Source organism: Anopheles marshallii, chromosome 3, assembly GCF_943734725.1.
Source record: "Anopheles marshallii chromosome 3, idAnoMarsDA_429_01, whole genome shotgun sequence".
NCBI lineage: Eukaryota > Metazoa > Arthropoda > Insecta > Diptera > Culicidae > Anopheles > Anopheles marshallii.
In genome coordinates this window covers 54,102,422-54,117,877 of record NC_071327.1, presented here as the reverse complement: position 1 = coordinate 54,117,877, position 15,456 = coordinate 54,102,422, and the positions used below count along the sequence as shown (strand labels likewise).

The window sequence follows — 15,456 nt, the reverse complement described above, 5'->3', positions numbered from 1 at the left end:
AAACAAAACAAAACAAAGGACAAACTCGAGATTGCCAAGTGTATATAGTATATAAATCTCTCGTTAGTGGGTGATGGGATGTGCTGTAGACTTTACTTACAGTTTGAGGTTTCCCTTGGCCGCCAATGGATAGGCGACTTTTGGTGGCCCCGATAGCTCGGTTACTGCTGCCACCGGGAACAGGATGTTCGGGTGAGAGATGCCACACAGGGTGGACCCTTCCGACAGTAGATAAGCCACCTGGCTTAGCGAGGCACCGTCTAGTTCAGGGGGGTAAAATATGGACGAACACAGTAAGAACAAGCCGTTCGTGATTTGATTATTTTGTTTGTGAATTAAATGATCTGTATAAATTATGTAATTTAGCTCTTATAAAGTACGCGTAGATAATTCTTTTTCTTTAACATTGTATTATGTTAAAAAAGAAAATTTATATAAAGTTTTAATAAAATCCAAAAACTTAAACTTAACTGAAACAATAGACAATTTCTAAGCAGGATTGCTCCTAAGCAGGATAGCCTAAGGTATTTATTCCCAAAGAGAATTTCTTGCAAAAACTTAAAGAAAAAAGAAAATTAAGGATTTTTATTAACAATTTCAATAAATATGTCATTTGAATGAGTTATATTCAATCCATTTGCATAGCTATGAGAGACGCGTGAGCTTATTTTGCGTCAAACATTTCTCCGAATACCCCCAAGAAATTGACAGTGTATCAACCATTCCCAGCACAAGCGTGACGCTGTTGTTTGTTGATGGCATTCTGGTTGGCAGGCCCCTGGAGGGCCTAACATCTACTTACCGACCACCGTTTTGATCAGCACGTCACGCGTTTCGCCCAGCGGATGATGTAGGATGCCGCTGTAGATACGCCCGTACGTGCCCTCCTGGACGAGCTGCTGGCAGATGATGGTGCCCGGGGACACGGCAATCCGTCGCAGCTTGTCCTTCGGGTTCGAGCTGTTGCTGTGGATGCTCCGAGCCGGCGTCGATAGGCTGTAGACCTGCGAAAAGCGACATGAACACCATTAATGTGCACGTCCTACCCGAATGTACGATGCGTCCGAAAGTGCTAGCAACACCACCACGAAGCCCGGGGATTTGTGGAAAATCTCAACCAAATGAACAATAACACCGCAGTAAAAGGTCCTCGCACTCGCACTATTGACGGGACGGGATTTGGGTGGGATTTTAGCTCGTGCAGAACCACACCGGCTTCATATGGTAAAACTGATACCCAGTAGGGTAGAGCTTCCCCAGCACGAGTTCTAGCAAGGTCTACGCAATTACGAACACGTCAAGTCGTTTTTACGCCGGGTCAGGCCGCCAACGCTTCCCAAGGAACCCGTGCGACAACGCACAAGACAATCCTTTTCTCGTTTTGGGGCCCATTTTTGCTGCCCATTTGCGTCAACGACTGTCATTGCTTGTTATGGACGGCAGGAAGCCTAGCCGTGTGCTCCGTGACGTTCGTACTCGAGGATTGCGTGTCGAGGAGACATTTCACACACGCATCCGGACACCGCATCCGTTGTTTGTCGAGGTGGGCAAATGGGAAATTTCAGCCCCGATTGCACAAGAAGCCGAGTAGTGAGGTGTCGTGTTGTGGTGCTGGAGGTCCTTGGGATATCGCACCGAACCGCAAGATGGAAAGACAGGCAGGCTCAACACCGAAGGCCGAGTGAATTGTTTTTGTTGCGTCTTCCGTGCCGTGCAAAGGATTGGCCAGATTGGAAGGGATTCCCATGCTTATGGCATTTCATTGATGATTAGAGAAATTTGATAAGCCAACTAAAGCTTCGCTAACAGAATCGATACGGTGCCTTTTTGTGTTGGGGGTTGGATTCGGCCACGATTCGGCCACGAGCAAGCAAAGAATGGTTGACGTTGTTTATCTCGTCGGCAAATCGATTGCTGGCGGCGTTAATGCTAGGCCGTAAGGCGTTTGCATTACTTTCATTAAGCTTTAGATTGGTTTAGCACTTTGAAAGGATTGGCAAAGCAACCAAAGGATTGCAAGACGATAAAGATTCAGGGCGGATTTAAAGGATTAAAGACAATCTGAAGGACAGGATTCACGCTTGAATCAATGAAGGTGGTACAAATTAATAAATGTCTTAGTATCCTTAAAGGTCAGTACTGCTGCCATCAGTTAACAGAAAAGGTAGGTATTATCATCTTTTATAGCATAATGCTTCAATCCTTCGCAATACCTTTTAAAAATGTGTAACACCGCGAGCACAAAAGAACAAAGCCATTTTCCATTTAGCCAAACTTGAACCGTAATGCGGCGTTAAGGCCAGCGTTAGACCAGCGTTGCCGTAGCCTTTCAACACTAACTAATCGCCCCAAATACGATAGCATCTCGATAATTGAGAGCTTTTTCTTTCGCGAAAAAGCGTGATTGCATTGATAAAGCCGCCATAGCCGCCGTCCTTGCGAGCTTACCGTCCGAGCTCGATACCGTCCGCAGAATCCTTTCCCAACACACGGAGGAGATGTGGTCTTTGCTTCTTGTATAAAAATCGTGGTTCGTTAGCAAACTCGCTCGGTGGATGAGCGCGTTCATTCCGCTGGGCGCATATATTCCGCACCGGACCCCGGAAGATAGCGCATAGCGAGGCGGCCTGCTGAATAAAACATGGCTCCGCTTTCAATGAAATCGGTGGTATTCATTCGACAAAAAGGTGCCAGCACTATCGAGAGCACCACGAGTGGGATGGAGGGGTGCCGGTTGTACCGGTTGATAAATGGATGGCAGAAGCCGCTGGTCAAAACGGAATGCACCACCATGCTAGAAGGAGCACCAAGGAAAACTCTATTGTCAGTTTGAACTCCGGTTTCCATCCATCAACACCCGGGCGCTGTTGAAATCGGCGGGAGAAAAATTGTACCCAGCACTTAGCTTCGGTGCCAACGGGGATTGTGCATTGGGTGGATGGGATAGTTATGATGGTGAAACGGATATGATAAAATGATAGCAACTACCGTTAAGTAGGATTTTCAGGCCAAAGGCCTCATAGACATGTGCAGGGATCTGCTTGATAGCAGCTCCCGAATTTCAGCTATCGAACTGTCATATTTCTTCGATTTATTGATCTTAGTTTAAATTATTCTTTACTGTAAAGTAACCCAGTATCTTATTCTGAGTATTCCACGTGTGCATTCTGGAGACTTTGGTTTTAATTAAAAATGTCAATTGATGCCTAAAGCTCCACAATGCATTCACTAGTGTAAATTTTGACAGAAATTTTAACCTCCAAGTCTCCAAGATGTATTGATTTAGACCTTCATTGAACTGTTCCCATACATTCCATGCAGTGTTCCTTCCATGTATATATTCCTTCCTAGCAGTGTTGGGGTTTGACTCCATAGCATTATGCAAAATTCTCCGAAAGAAATAAGTTGAACGTGTATTTAAAAAGAATCACTTTTAGAACAAGTATTTAGTTAAGGTACTCACATAGAAAACCTTATGCTGTAACATAGTTAAATATCCTACAATATCGACATCTTTTGTCATTTTTCTTTAAGAACAAAAAAATTTGCTTCTATAAAAGTGGAATAACCGAGAGCAACAACTAAACGTGATGGTTTGTGTTAATTCATACCCTTATTCATTATAATAAAAAAAAAATGAGTACCATATACCCATATGTCATATAAAATCCGGACGTCATTTAAGTATTAACAGATTAGTAATTTATTAGAATCACAAAAAAATTGCTTGCTTTACTGACTAACGAAAAGGAAATGATGAAATAAAGCAATTGAGTTTATACCACTCGCCGGAAATACTTCATCCCTCCAGTCACGTTTTGATAATTCTGCCACCTGATGTAAGGACGGTGTGTCGAGAGAATTAAACTTAAAAAATGGAGCTACTAAAACATAAGCTAACATAGTCAAATGCAACAAAAACCTACCAAACTATTGGATACACCTGACAAATCCAACGCAAAGTGAAGAGTTGCAATGAATTGCTGTTTCGAAATTCTTTCAGGAAGTGGATACTACTCAGCCGGGAAGTGGCAGTGGCAGCAAAGGCAAAAGAAAAGAAAACAAAACAGCAACAAAAAAAAACTACACGACTGAAAAATAACGAATCCCTCGAATCAACATCAAGCATTACAGCAGGGAATCCGCGCACTGTCGGATCGGAAAAGATAGTGCGGAAGAAAATATTGCAAGGCACTGCGGCAGCAAAATTGTCTCACTATGTCACCGAGTGCGATTCAGCAGTGAAGAGCGATGATTGATACAATGTACGGTGCGGATTTTCTTGTGTCTGTTGAACCTGCGTGAGTTTATGAAGCAGCTTTCCTTCTGCAAGGAAGCACGTTGGTAGAAAAAGGGGTGATTTCTTTGTTCACCGTTAAGAATTGTGTCACAAAATGAGTAACTCGTTTATTATATTCAGGAGAACATTCTTCATTAAGCTGACATTATTCGCTTGCTTGTTGTAAAAAATTTGGAAGCAAAAGTCCTGCAAGAGAAAACCCCGTAGCAAGGGCCAGAACCAAGTGTGTTAACAATACATCCAGCACGCGTCAGAGTGTGCGATAAATCGAAAATAAACGTTCCAAGTGGACCATCTGGACCGGGCGCACAAGTGCACCCTGGCATGAACGTGCTGGTCCAGCAGAGTGGCTAGTTTAGTGGCGGAGATCAAACGTAAAGTGTCGTTTTCCTGGGATTGTGTAAAACGTCAACGATTACAACTGTCGTGCGCTGGACCGTGCTCAACAAGTCCTTACCGGTTGGCACGTTGCCAACTTCCGAGGGTATTGCGGACAGTTGGAAGTTGGAGCCGCTGGGAAAGCACAAAGATGCGCAACGATTTTAACAGTACGATGTTGACCAAGCGGAGGGGGGAATATGGTGTAAACGATAAAAGGTTGATGATTAATTGCATCAATAGTTCACCATGTCCGTAGTGCATCACAATCAATTATACAACTGTGCATAGAAGAACACTCCAGTTACTCCCGTTGCCTTAGTTCGCGCAACACCAACAGAGGGAGCTAGTGGCGCAATTGTGCTGATTAAGAAAAAGGGAACAGATATCGGAACGAACCGTTGTTTGATCATTTATTAAAACTCCTTTTCACTTTGATCTATGCACGTACCCTCTATCCAAGCAGAAAAAGGATCCTGGAAGAAATTTATTAGCGAACCCTTTAGCGTGCGTTATTTTCTTTAAAGCATATAATTTTCCCCGACGGAGTTCCAGTTACCCGCAGTGGAGGACGTCGACGTTACCGCAAGAATATTTTACCTTTCCCCTCGCAGGTAACTCCGTATTTGCCACCTGTGTGTTGTTTAGTTGTATATTTTTGGTTTATGCCCCAAACCAAACCGCACCGTGACTTTCCTTTCCACCGAAACTTCTGGGTTGTCACGTTTGTCCTGACCGGTGCCGGATCTCATTTCCCGTAACGTAACATCCGGGGACTGTTCACTTCTGCCAACTCCTCCTGCCTTTGTCACCGAGGGGAAGAGTCGTGGACCGCTTTGTGTTACGGACCGGGTGCACACATTATCTCGAGAGCGTTAAGGTTGGAGCGAACTGTCAACCCATTTGTGCACTTCTCGTCGTAACGTCGGTCAGCCGATAAGGGACTGGTTGGGGTGTTGAAAATGATGAAAGGAGCTGCAGAAACGGGTTTGTTTCTTTTCACTTGACAACCGACACGGCCAGGAAGGAGATTAAAGGATGGAGTTTTTCATTGTCGAGCATGGAGTTCCAAAGCCGTCAGATAGCTTGGGTGAGGGGGCGCATTCAAAATTAATGATGAAAATGTCATTAAAACACACTCACACTCGCTGTGGGAACTTTGGCACCGGTACCAACCACCGTGCCCACTACTATCGAGAGATCGCTTTCTGTCCTGCGGGCAGGAAACTTCTTCGCCGGAGTGTAAACAAAACTTTGGCCCGGCTGTCGGTGTGCGACTCACCATTAGCGAATAGGTGACGGCAAATGGAATGTGAAGAATGTTTAGGGTAAAAAAGTGGTTTGCTAGTGTTAATGGTCGGTGGTGTCAAAAAGTGGAAACTCTTTCTATCATGGTGTGACATTCCATACTGTTGTTGTTTGATGAGGTACCTCCACACACCGTGTCGGACGTGTGGAGCGTTATAATTAATGAACATTGCTAAATGCGTTATGGGGGGGGTTACTATAATGTATAGTGGTTTATTTAGCCGTGCTTAGCTTATTTCACACCTTCCAATAGGGTATTTAAACGACTAAAGACATAATTGATAATTACTACCGATGCAGGTGTTGGAATGTGACCGGTAGTCGCTCAGAAATGCTTCAAACTTACCGCTTGCCGGTGCGCTCAAACCCATTTGCCACCAAACACTTTTCACCGCATCGCTAGTGGGATTAGTGGCAGCGACTTATGTATCATTTTCTCACCTTCCGGCACATCATTCAGCAGGTCGGGTCTTTGTTTTAGCCGTACGATGTGCCGCAGCACACGGCGATACTAGTATCTCGTTACAAATTGTACCGAAGCTTATGTTTTTGTGGCAACTTTTGCTTGCCCGCAACCTTTCGTGACCGTGGAACCCGGGTGGCTTCTCGAAGCCCCAAAAGTGTCACCTTTTTTTACTTTGTTATTTCTCTCGCTTTGTTTGCTTTGTGCGTCGCCTTGTTAGAGCGTTGTGTTAGTATTTGCGGGCGATAAAAGCTAAAACCGAACACCGGCCACTGCAGTCGGTGCCTCCGCCCTGCATCAAGCGGATCATTTTCCCATTCATTTCCCTTCAACTCCCTCGGCCAGGAGAGGAATTTCAAAAGGATAAAGACTAGGGAGAAGGGGGAGGAAGGTGGGTGGAATTCCGCAAGGAGGGAAATTTCTTGTGAAAAATGGCTGGTCTCATCTTTCGGGTGCGACAAAGAGTCTCATTATTGTTATTAATTTTTAACTAACACCTCTGGCAGTCGGGACGGGACCGGAAAAATCGTGTCGAGTCGCTCACTCAATTTATGTCACCCGGGTGGGCAAATGGGGGAAGGTGTACCCCGTGCGCTATGATAATGGATGCGGATACAGTTTTCGGTGTGCTCTGCTTTATTAAGGAAGTTTTTTTTTCTTTGCTGGCCACAAATTATGATGGCTTTGTTCAGAAGAATACTTATTAGTGGAGGGATTAAATAATGTTATTAATTGTTGGCGACAACAGCAGTATGTTTTTTTTTACTTTTAAGAGAATCAAGGCCAGAATCAAGTTTAATAAATTCAATCCTAAAAAGAAAATAACTAACGAGAGTAAAAGAGTGTCAAACATATAGAAGAATATAACAATAATTATCCTCCTCGAAACAGCTTAACTCCTTCGCAAAGTAACTTCCAATCGATTAGATTACTTCCTCATTGGATATCGCCTTTAAGCTTTAATCATCACCATTCACCATTCCATTTAAACCGAAGTCAAACTTCAAACCGACCGTCTAAAATGCGTTCATTTGCCGTAACTTTACAGTCGTACGACTTGCCTGGCATGTCTACCCACCTGGCACGCTGATTGACGCTTGCTGGCAGGGTGTTTTATGTTTTTTTTCTTCTTTTAGTTGTTGCTCGGTAAAGATATTGATGGAAAATTTGCCATCACGTCGGAAAAAGCGGGCTGAGCACGGGCGTGGCTGGGTGATGATACGCTTTCCCGAACTTTAACCGAGGGGTGAAAATGGAAATTTCTACTTTCTATTCAAATTGCTTAATTTTCAATTCGGTGACAAATTTTCGATACGCTTTACGTTACGGTTGAGCTGCCGCAGTGGGGGGGGCTTTTGGACCTTCTTGTTAGGTTACTCGGATACCATGCTTGTATGTCATCGTACCGGTGGTGAGCAAGGATAACAGAGGAAGTATTTTTCTCCGTTTTCTTTAAACAGTTCCTTTCTTGTGTTTCACCATGCGGAAACGCTTTGTGAAGCGGTGGTGAAGGAAAATTATTTTTCACGCTTTGAATAATGAGACGGTCATTATAGATTTTTTTTTTGAAAATAATTTCCACCTAAACAATGGGAAGATAAAGGTGCTTTGATCTCGAAGAAGCTGATACATTTGCTAACTTGAGGGTGAAATCTATTGTAACTAATTTTTATACCCACTTTTTCCGTGAAAAAGAAATCATTTTAAAATAAAATCATTGATTTACTTATTAAATTTATACAGTGCGTAACATAAATATACGACAAGGGGTTTTCTTTTTTATTTCTCGTGTGAAAATAAGGACAAAGCAATGAAATGCATTACAACTATGAGGTAATGAGATACGATGTAATGAAAAATGCGTAGTTTTGTGATTCGTATATGAAATCAGAAATATATAAGTTGCTCAAAACAACCAGGATTAACGTTGAAATCATGTTTAAATAATAATAAATAAAGACATAAAAAAATAAAACACAAAAACAGAAGAAAGAAACGCCATTATATCTGTTTTTCTTATCATGCGGTAATCAGAGATCTGGTTTAAATCTTTGCATTTTATGGGTTAGATTACTTACAATACTTATTAAAAAAACGAATCGAAAAAATAAAAAAAAAAGTCAAATGACTTCAAATTATTTTGCCATTTTTGTCCATACATTTTCCCAAACAAACATTTTACAATCTGGAAGGATTTTATTTGTTTCAGGACAATCAGAAAAGGAAAACCCATAACCCAAAACCGGCTGGGTTTACCGTGAGTATTTATGCCATATTTTCTATCTCCCCTCCAAAATACGATCCATGCTTACTTTATGGATGGTACGATAAAAGATATCAACTCGGCCAGTAGTAAATCAAAAAAGAATAGAGCGTCCTGTGCAAACATTCTGGACTCTACGGGATTGAACGGGAGCGGGCGAGGTGCAAGTGGACACACCACTCAACTGCTGCAATGGTTTTGAAAATCGGTACGCGAATACCCTCGTCAGGCATTTGGGTGCACGGAGAGAACGACACCGCAGCACGGATGTTTGTCGAGTGAAATGGACAGCTTACCTGAGTTAGCTGGGATGAAGCGTAGTAGGACACCCGGGATGGACAGACCGATTCTGGCTTGGCGTAGACCGATTCCGTCCCCGTTGCGGTTCCGTTTTGCCCCAAGGGCAGCAGTGCCGTCGCGTACGGCGATGGCGAAGGGGTGCTGCGAAACCCTGCAAGTGAATGACGCCGGAAGCGCAATTGGAGTACAAGCACGAATAGCTGCGATCAGTACCGCCATTTTAGTGTAAGAAGGGAGGGGTGGTTGTGTGTGTGTGTATGTGGGAAGAACCCATTTAGATACGGTTCATGTTTATGTTGGGTGGGTCCTCTGGCCATGATGATTGCAAGGTTTGTTTTCGGAAAACATGACAAACAAGGGTGCGTGGTATGAAGAAGGTGGCAACAAAGCGGGAATCAATTTGAAACTTAGAAACATTTAATTAAAGTAAATTTAGAAGGGACCATTTTAACAACAGAAAGAATCGTGTTCTTTTGGAAAAAAATATAAAGGAAAGAGAGAGAGAGAGAGAGAAACAAAGAGAACAAAAACAAAACAGTTAAAAAGTCTGCGCAAAAGTGACACTTACACGACTTTTTCGATTCGCTGATGGGATATTTGTTGAGGCTCGCTATCGTTGCGTAGGAACCACTGTTAGCACTAGGCGGGCGTCCCAAGGGATCCAACCGGATGAAAACATTCTGATGGCTACCGTATGCTGCAGTGGTGAAGCTGGTGCTGTGGGCAAGAATGGAAGGGGACGTAACGAAAAAAAAATACCAGAGCAGCATTAATAATACAACCGACATCGATATCGAATGGGTATGGAGTGGAAATATTTACAAACAGACTGCCATCGATCCTGTTGCAATGGGATCTACCCTGCTCATTGGAACACTATGCAAGAGGGATGCAATGCAAAAGGGGTAGTAGATGAGAGAGAAAAAAAGCGAATATCGATGAAGCATAAATTCCAGCTCCTTCTGCCCCTTAGTGTATTGAAACTCCGGTGGGACAGATGGGGACAGCCGTGTTGGGTGGATGGACCTGAAAAGGGATTATCTGTGTCCTGTCTTGCGTTTCAAAAATCTGTTTGGCTCCAGTTTTGGGTGTTGACAAGACGAAGCACACAAACAGCCACACACATACACGTTGTGAAACACATGGTACAAGGCACCAGACTCGTCCGTTCGCCACAGTTTGGTAAAATGAACATGTTCAGACATGTGTTACCAACGGATGGTCCGAGTTTGCCGGGCTGCCCGTGGAACATGACATGCCGTGCCGAGGTGGTCGAGGATGTGCTTGTTCTTGTACGAGAAACAAGACCGATATTAGCACGTTGGTCGGATGAGATTGCAAAACACTGTTATTAAAGTAAAGACACGTGGAACATGGTTTGAAAGTATTACATCCAGCAACAGCGACACCGGTTATCGTGCAACCAGGTAAAATCACGCTACGTTACGCTTGTTCGGTTACGGTCGAGATCGAGGAATTGTGTTCATCTCTTTGACGGTTTATCATATTTATTTCAGCTATTAAATATACCAAAAAACCTTCTATGGTATCTATTTTTAATAGCAGTTGTATGGAGCGCACAGTTTTCATCAGTATTCTACGACATTAGCACTAATGAAATCCTAATACACCAACACATACAGTCAGACAGATTACCAAAGATCCAAAAGATTGTTGATGTTTCAAATACAGTCAATGAAATACGTGTTAGGTCTTCAGTTAGAATAAAAATATGTTTGTTAGACATAGCACGTTATCTAAACATTTTTGACTAAAGAAAACCGACCAAACATTCATGGCTTTTTATTTTGGGTTAACGTTTTAAGTTATTTAAGTGAGAATTTTCATTCTGCATTTTCTGAAATATCGACTGTTTTTTTTTTTTGTATTTTATGAAAGCTCATGAATTCAAGTATATCTGGTAAAAAGTGTCAAACCAATATAACATCAAATAACGAAGTTATAGATGAAGAAGTTAATGCATCGCCATAGAAAAACGCAAATTTTCAGTATTCAAAACGATTTACGCAATGTTTTGCAAATTTGTATCTCAAATTATACTGGGGTTTTTTCCTACTAGTACTTATCACTAAGGACTTTATTTCTAAGTTGATCTTATATTGTTTTTTGTGCAAAATGTTTATTGATTTTCGATCGAAAATCAATTTTTCACCTTAAAACGTTTACCATTTTGATATAAATTGGAATTTTGTTAGTTTGTTAGCTTTGTTAGTTTGTTCCAATTCTTGGATTCCGATGGGTTTTTAAGGAATGCGGAAAACAATTCCTTACGTACTCTTTATTGTGTATTATTTCCTAACTATTCAATATAGTAGGAGTTTTTCTTTTTAAAAATCCCAAAAATGCTTATTTTTCGGTTCTCTGAGTGGATATCCGCGATTAGGAGGTCGTGTCTTGACATGTAAGTCTATACAATATTATAAATAGATCGTGGTATGAACAAATCGAAAATAAACCGAATTTTCACTTCTACTTGCACGTTTCTACTGTTTTTTTTTTCTTATTTATTTCTTTATCCCGCCCGAGTACACCCGATATAAAGTGACTTTTCACTGTTTGGATAAGGAAATGTCTTCAAACAAATGTGAATTGTATCTTAGATTAAGCTACCTTTAGTTGCAAGCAAAACGGCCTGGCCGTTCTTGTTGAATTAAAAAAAACCTTTTTTCTTTATATTTTTCGGCTCCAATATTTATTTAACATACAATAGTAAACATACTATCTTTGGTGTTGAGTTACACCATCCGGTTGAGAAGTTATCCGAAAGACCGAGCTTGTTTGTTAAACCGTCTTAATTGCTAAGATTGGATTTCAATATACCATTGCATGATCTGATGACTAAGTGGCTTATATTATATTCAGTATATGACAATAATTTTACTACATGTAATATATATCGCATATGCGCTGAAAATAGAATAATTTTTCATGGTTCCATTCTTATGAACCACTTGTTGTAAGATAATCTGTTTTAGATAATGATTAATGACACTATGATGTGAATAAAATTTGAATCATGAGTTCCGTTGCTAAATTAAACGGAGGATAAATGTTTATTTTTTATGTTTAGTACACATCATTCAGTTGCACTGTAAACAAGTAATATTTAGTTAATCTATAGAATTTTGCCCAAAAAACTCATCTTTTACAGTAAGACATCATTCAATGAAATCAGTATTCCAAACAAGCTAAGTGAACAATTGGATGTGATAGCAGTGTATCGCTTGTTGCTATCATTTCACTAATGTATCCATATTAAGGATACATAACGTACTGTGAATGTAAATATGCAGGCCATATAAATTTATTCCGTTTTACTTACTGCAACGAATCCTGCCGAATTTGCTTCCGTGCACGAACGTACATTGCACTGGCGATGAGTCCCACGACCAGCACAAGGCCCAGCGCACAGGCGGCCGCACCCAGTAGGGCTGGTCCTTGCTGTGGTGCTATTTCGGCTGCCGGTAAACGATTCCTTGCCGGATGCATACCTGTAAGAAGCGAAAGCAAAACCACATCTGTTTGTTTAACGAAACGCTTTTATTGCTACACCGATACAAAAATCCCTCCGCCGGAATGGTTTAATTTAAAGCTTGTTTGTAAAATTTGTCACAAACATTATTTAAACGTGCGGTTTGCGCAAATTCGTAACTTCAGTTTTAATCTTGCCAGAAACCGTTGGGTGGCCCCGTGCGGTGAACTTTTCCGCTCGGAATTTATATTCCCATTTGTGTCTTGTTTGTCTGTGGGTGGTTTTCTGCCATCAGCAACCATCCCCGTTCGTCGATAGCACAGCACAGCACAAAACAAACATTATTTTTTATCGACAGTACTAGCATCGTTTTCGGTGCCGGCAGGGCTTAAGGAGTGCTTTTCTCGTAATAAACTCGCGGGAAAACCTCGATTAATACACGGCCTAGTTGTGGTTTCGGCGCGAGACGTCCGGAGTATTTAATGTAACACGATGTGCGCTTCCGCGATAGTGTTCTAGCCGGGTGGCGGTTGAGAATTTCTTTGTTTATGCTCCGGTTGCGGGAACAGGGCTGTAGGGATTAATTGAAATTTATCGCATTCTTACGATGGGAAAATGTATCGTGGGTGGGAGGGAAAATATTTCCAGGTAGCTCCTGGCCTGGGTGGTTCTGAAAACCGAACGAAAAACGGGAAGTTTACTTAAGACTAATTCAACCGAACCCGAAAAGCAAATAGTGATCTTTTATAATGCCAAATGGTATTACGGGAGGTTTTTTTTTTAATTAAAATAAAATAACGAATGACTTTCTGCATTTTTAATAACAGAGCTATGATAAGTTAAATATTCCTAACCAAACGTTATAGGAATAAATTAATTTTTCAATCCATGTTGCACCGCACAACAAGCGCGCATTGGTTATCACGCAAGAAACAACACAAACAGAAATTCAAAATCATACGCCAAGCGGTTTTTTTTCTCTTGCGCTTTTTCTGCCAAATTCCTGTGTGCGTGTGAATATTTTATTCCAAATAATCAGTTCTAAATCGGTTCACAGTCCACCGTACGGTTCGGGCTCGGGCACTGAACAGCCATGCAGTGAAAAGCAAATCGAAGCCATCAATTTGCATTTTATGCCGCATCGATTTGAAAAGCGATATCAACCCCTATTTCCCTTATTGCAGCCAAAAGCAGAAAAATAAAGGAAGATGGGTTGAATGAATATGATGCAATCAACATTCGATAGATTTGGGTCGGTGTGATGCCCGAGCAGCACGAGACGTCGTACATCCCAATTTGGAATGAAAATGGGGAGTGAAAAAAAAACACACACAACGCACAAGCGTTTTAGGTTTGGGAAGAGCTGGCAACCTGGCGTGGTTCAGGTTTTCCGCACTCCATATTGAATATTGTAAGGAAAAAGGATGGCAAATAAAATATATTTCCATTTGTCTGCATAACTTTTGCTACCATATTTCCATAACGATAAACGAGTTACTGTAGAGGTGATGGTTGCAAATATGCTACGCATAACAAAACGGATCGTTTAACTAATGAAAAATTGTTAAACAAATGTTAACAAACTTGCGTTCTTCAATTAATTTCATTAAACTTTCTTTAGTCTCTATTAGCATCCAAAATTCATTTGGGCTCATGTCAGTAACAGGAGATAGTGCTCTTCCAATAGTTCCGTTGCGTGTCGATTGTCCACGAATTCCCACAAAACCGAGCATTTCTCCAACTTTTTCAGCTCCAACAAATGATGGAGTGCCTGAAGTAATTCATATCTTCTCCAACTATTATTACAGGCTCATTCGTGATGACCAGGTTAATACCTGTCTCTAAATAAACTTAAACCATCTTCGTGTTCTTCCACGATTCCTGTGTTATGGTAGCAAACCTGCCCAGATTTCGAACTAATAATTCCTAGACAAATCTCTAATAATTGACTCCTGGAGGTAATTCCATAACAATTGAACCATCTTGGCATATTGCAACGCTGTGCTATCCATTTCCTCTATTTCATTCTCTTGTGCGCAACCATCATTCCACTACATCTTGGTTTTATGTTCGAAAGATCCTCCGAACTTCTACAATTATGTGTTCTAGAAATTACATCGTCACTAAACTGGATACGGTATCCTAAGTTTGATACCATATAGACCTACTGGAAATCAGCTATTGTTAGCCTACTTTAACCCCGGTAATTCCTGGTTTTGTTCAAATTGAGCTAAGTTGAACTCAACTCTTACCCAGCAATTGTTGTCGAACACGGTGTACCTCAAGGAATTATTACAGAGCTCGATTATTCATATCATTTAGTAACGTCATTTAGTAACGTCTTTTTGCATCCAATTATTATTTTTGTAATGCTGATGTTTTTCTACTTTTATTCCTTATTTTCATGTAACTGAATTTACTGCTCTTCAAACTGTTATCATCCTTTTTTCCTACTGATGTGATATTTATGTACTCGTACTTAGTCCTGTTCAGAGTAATTTTGTCTCGTGAAATGCTTCGCGATCTTCACTCTATAGGCCTATATGCTTGTTACCCGAGTGTCTATCACTGAGGAGCGGTTTGTACACGTGGCTTGTTAATGGTCTCACGAACCAAATTCACGCTTTTGTCAGCAAATTTCGAAAGATCCTTGGGCTTATTAAAGCATCGGCATGCAGTAGCATCATCCAATCATCCTTGAAGTTTTGTCGAATGATGTGATCTCCGTCGTCTAAGATCCATATAGATCTATCGAGCGGGTTTAGGAGCCTTTAGCCAGTTTGGATTCTGAAAGATTATTGATGTTTACACCCCGAGAGAGTGCCCTGTATCATTAGAATTTGCATAGGATGCTTGACTTATAATTCCTAGAATTCTGTTGTTGTTCGTGTTGTTGAGCATAATTAAATAGGTCTCGTCTATTCGAGTTCTGTTCTTAATCGTTTCTTAGG

General features: G+C 41.3%; 1 protein-coding gene across 1 annotated transcript in view; it reads right to left on the bottom strand.

Moving 5' to 3' along the window:
• The window catches only part of LOC128711885 (tyrosine-protein kinase Dnt), a 52,928-nt gene that overhangs the window by 17,190 nt on the left and 20,282 nt on the right, over positions 1 to 15,456 (bottom strand). Inside the window, exons 4-8 of the mRNA XM_053806772.1 lie at positions 12,356 to 12,524; positions 9,581 to 9,729; positions 9,009 to 9,163; positions 803 to 1,004; positions 101 to 260 (exon numbers count right to left, since the gene is read on the bottom strand). Of these exons, the coding sequence (XP_053662747.1) occupies positions 101 to 260; positions 803 to 1,004; positions 9,009 to 9,163; positions 9,581 to 9,729; positions 12,356 to 12,524 (835 nt within the window). The remainder of the gene's footprint in view (positions 1 to 100; positions 261 to 802; positions 1,005 to 9,008; positions 9,164 to 9,580; positions 9,730 to 12,355; positions 12,525 to 15,456) is intronic.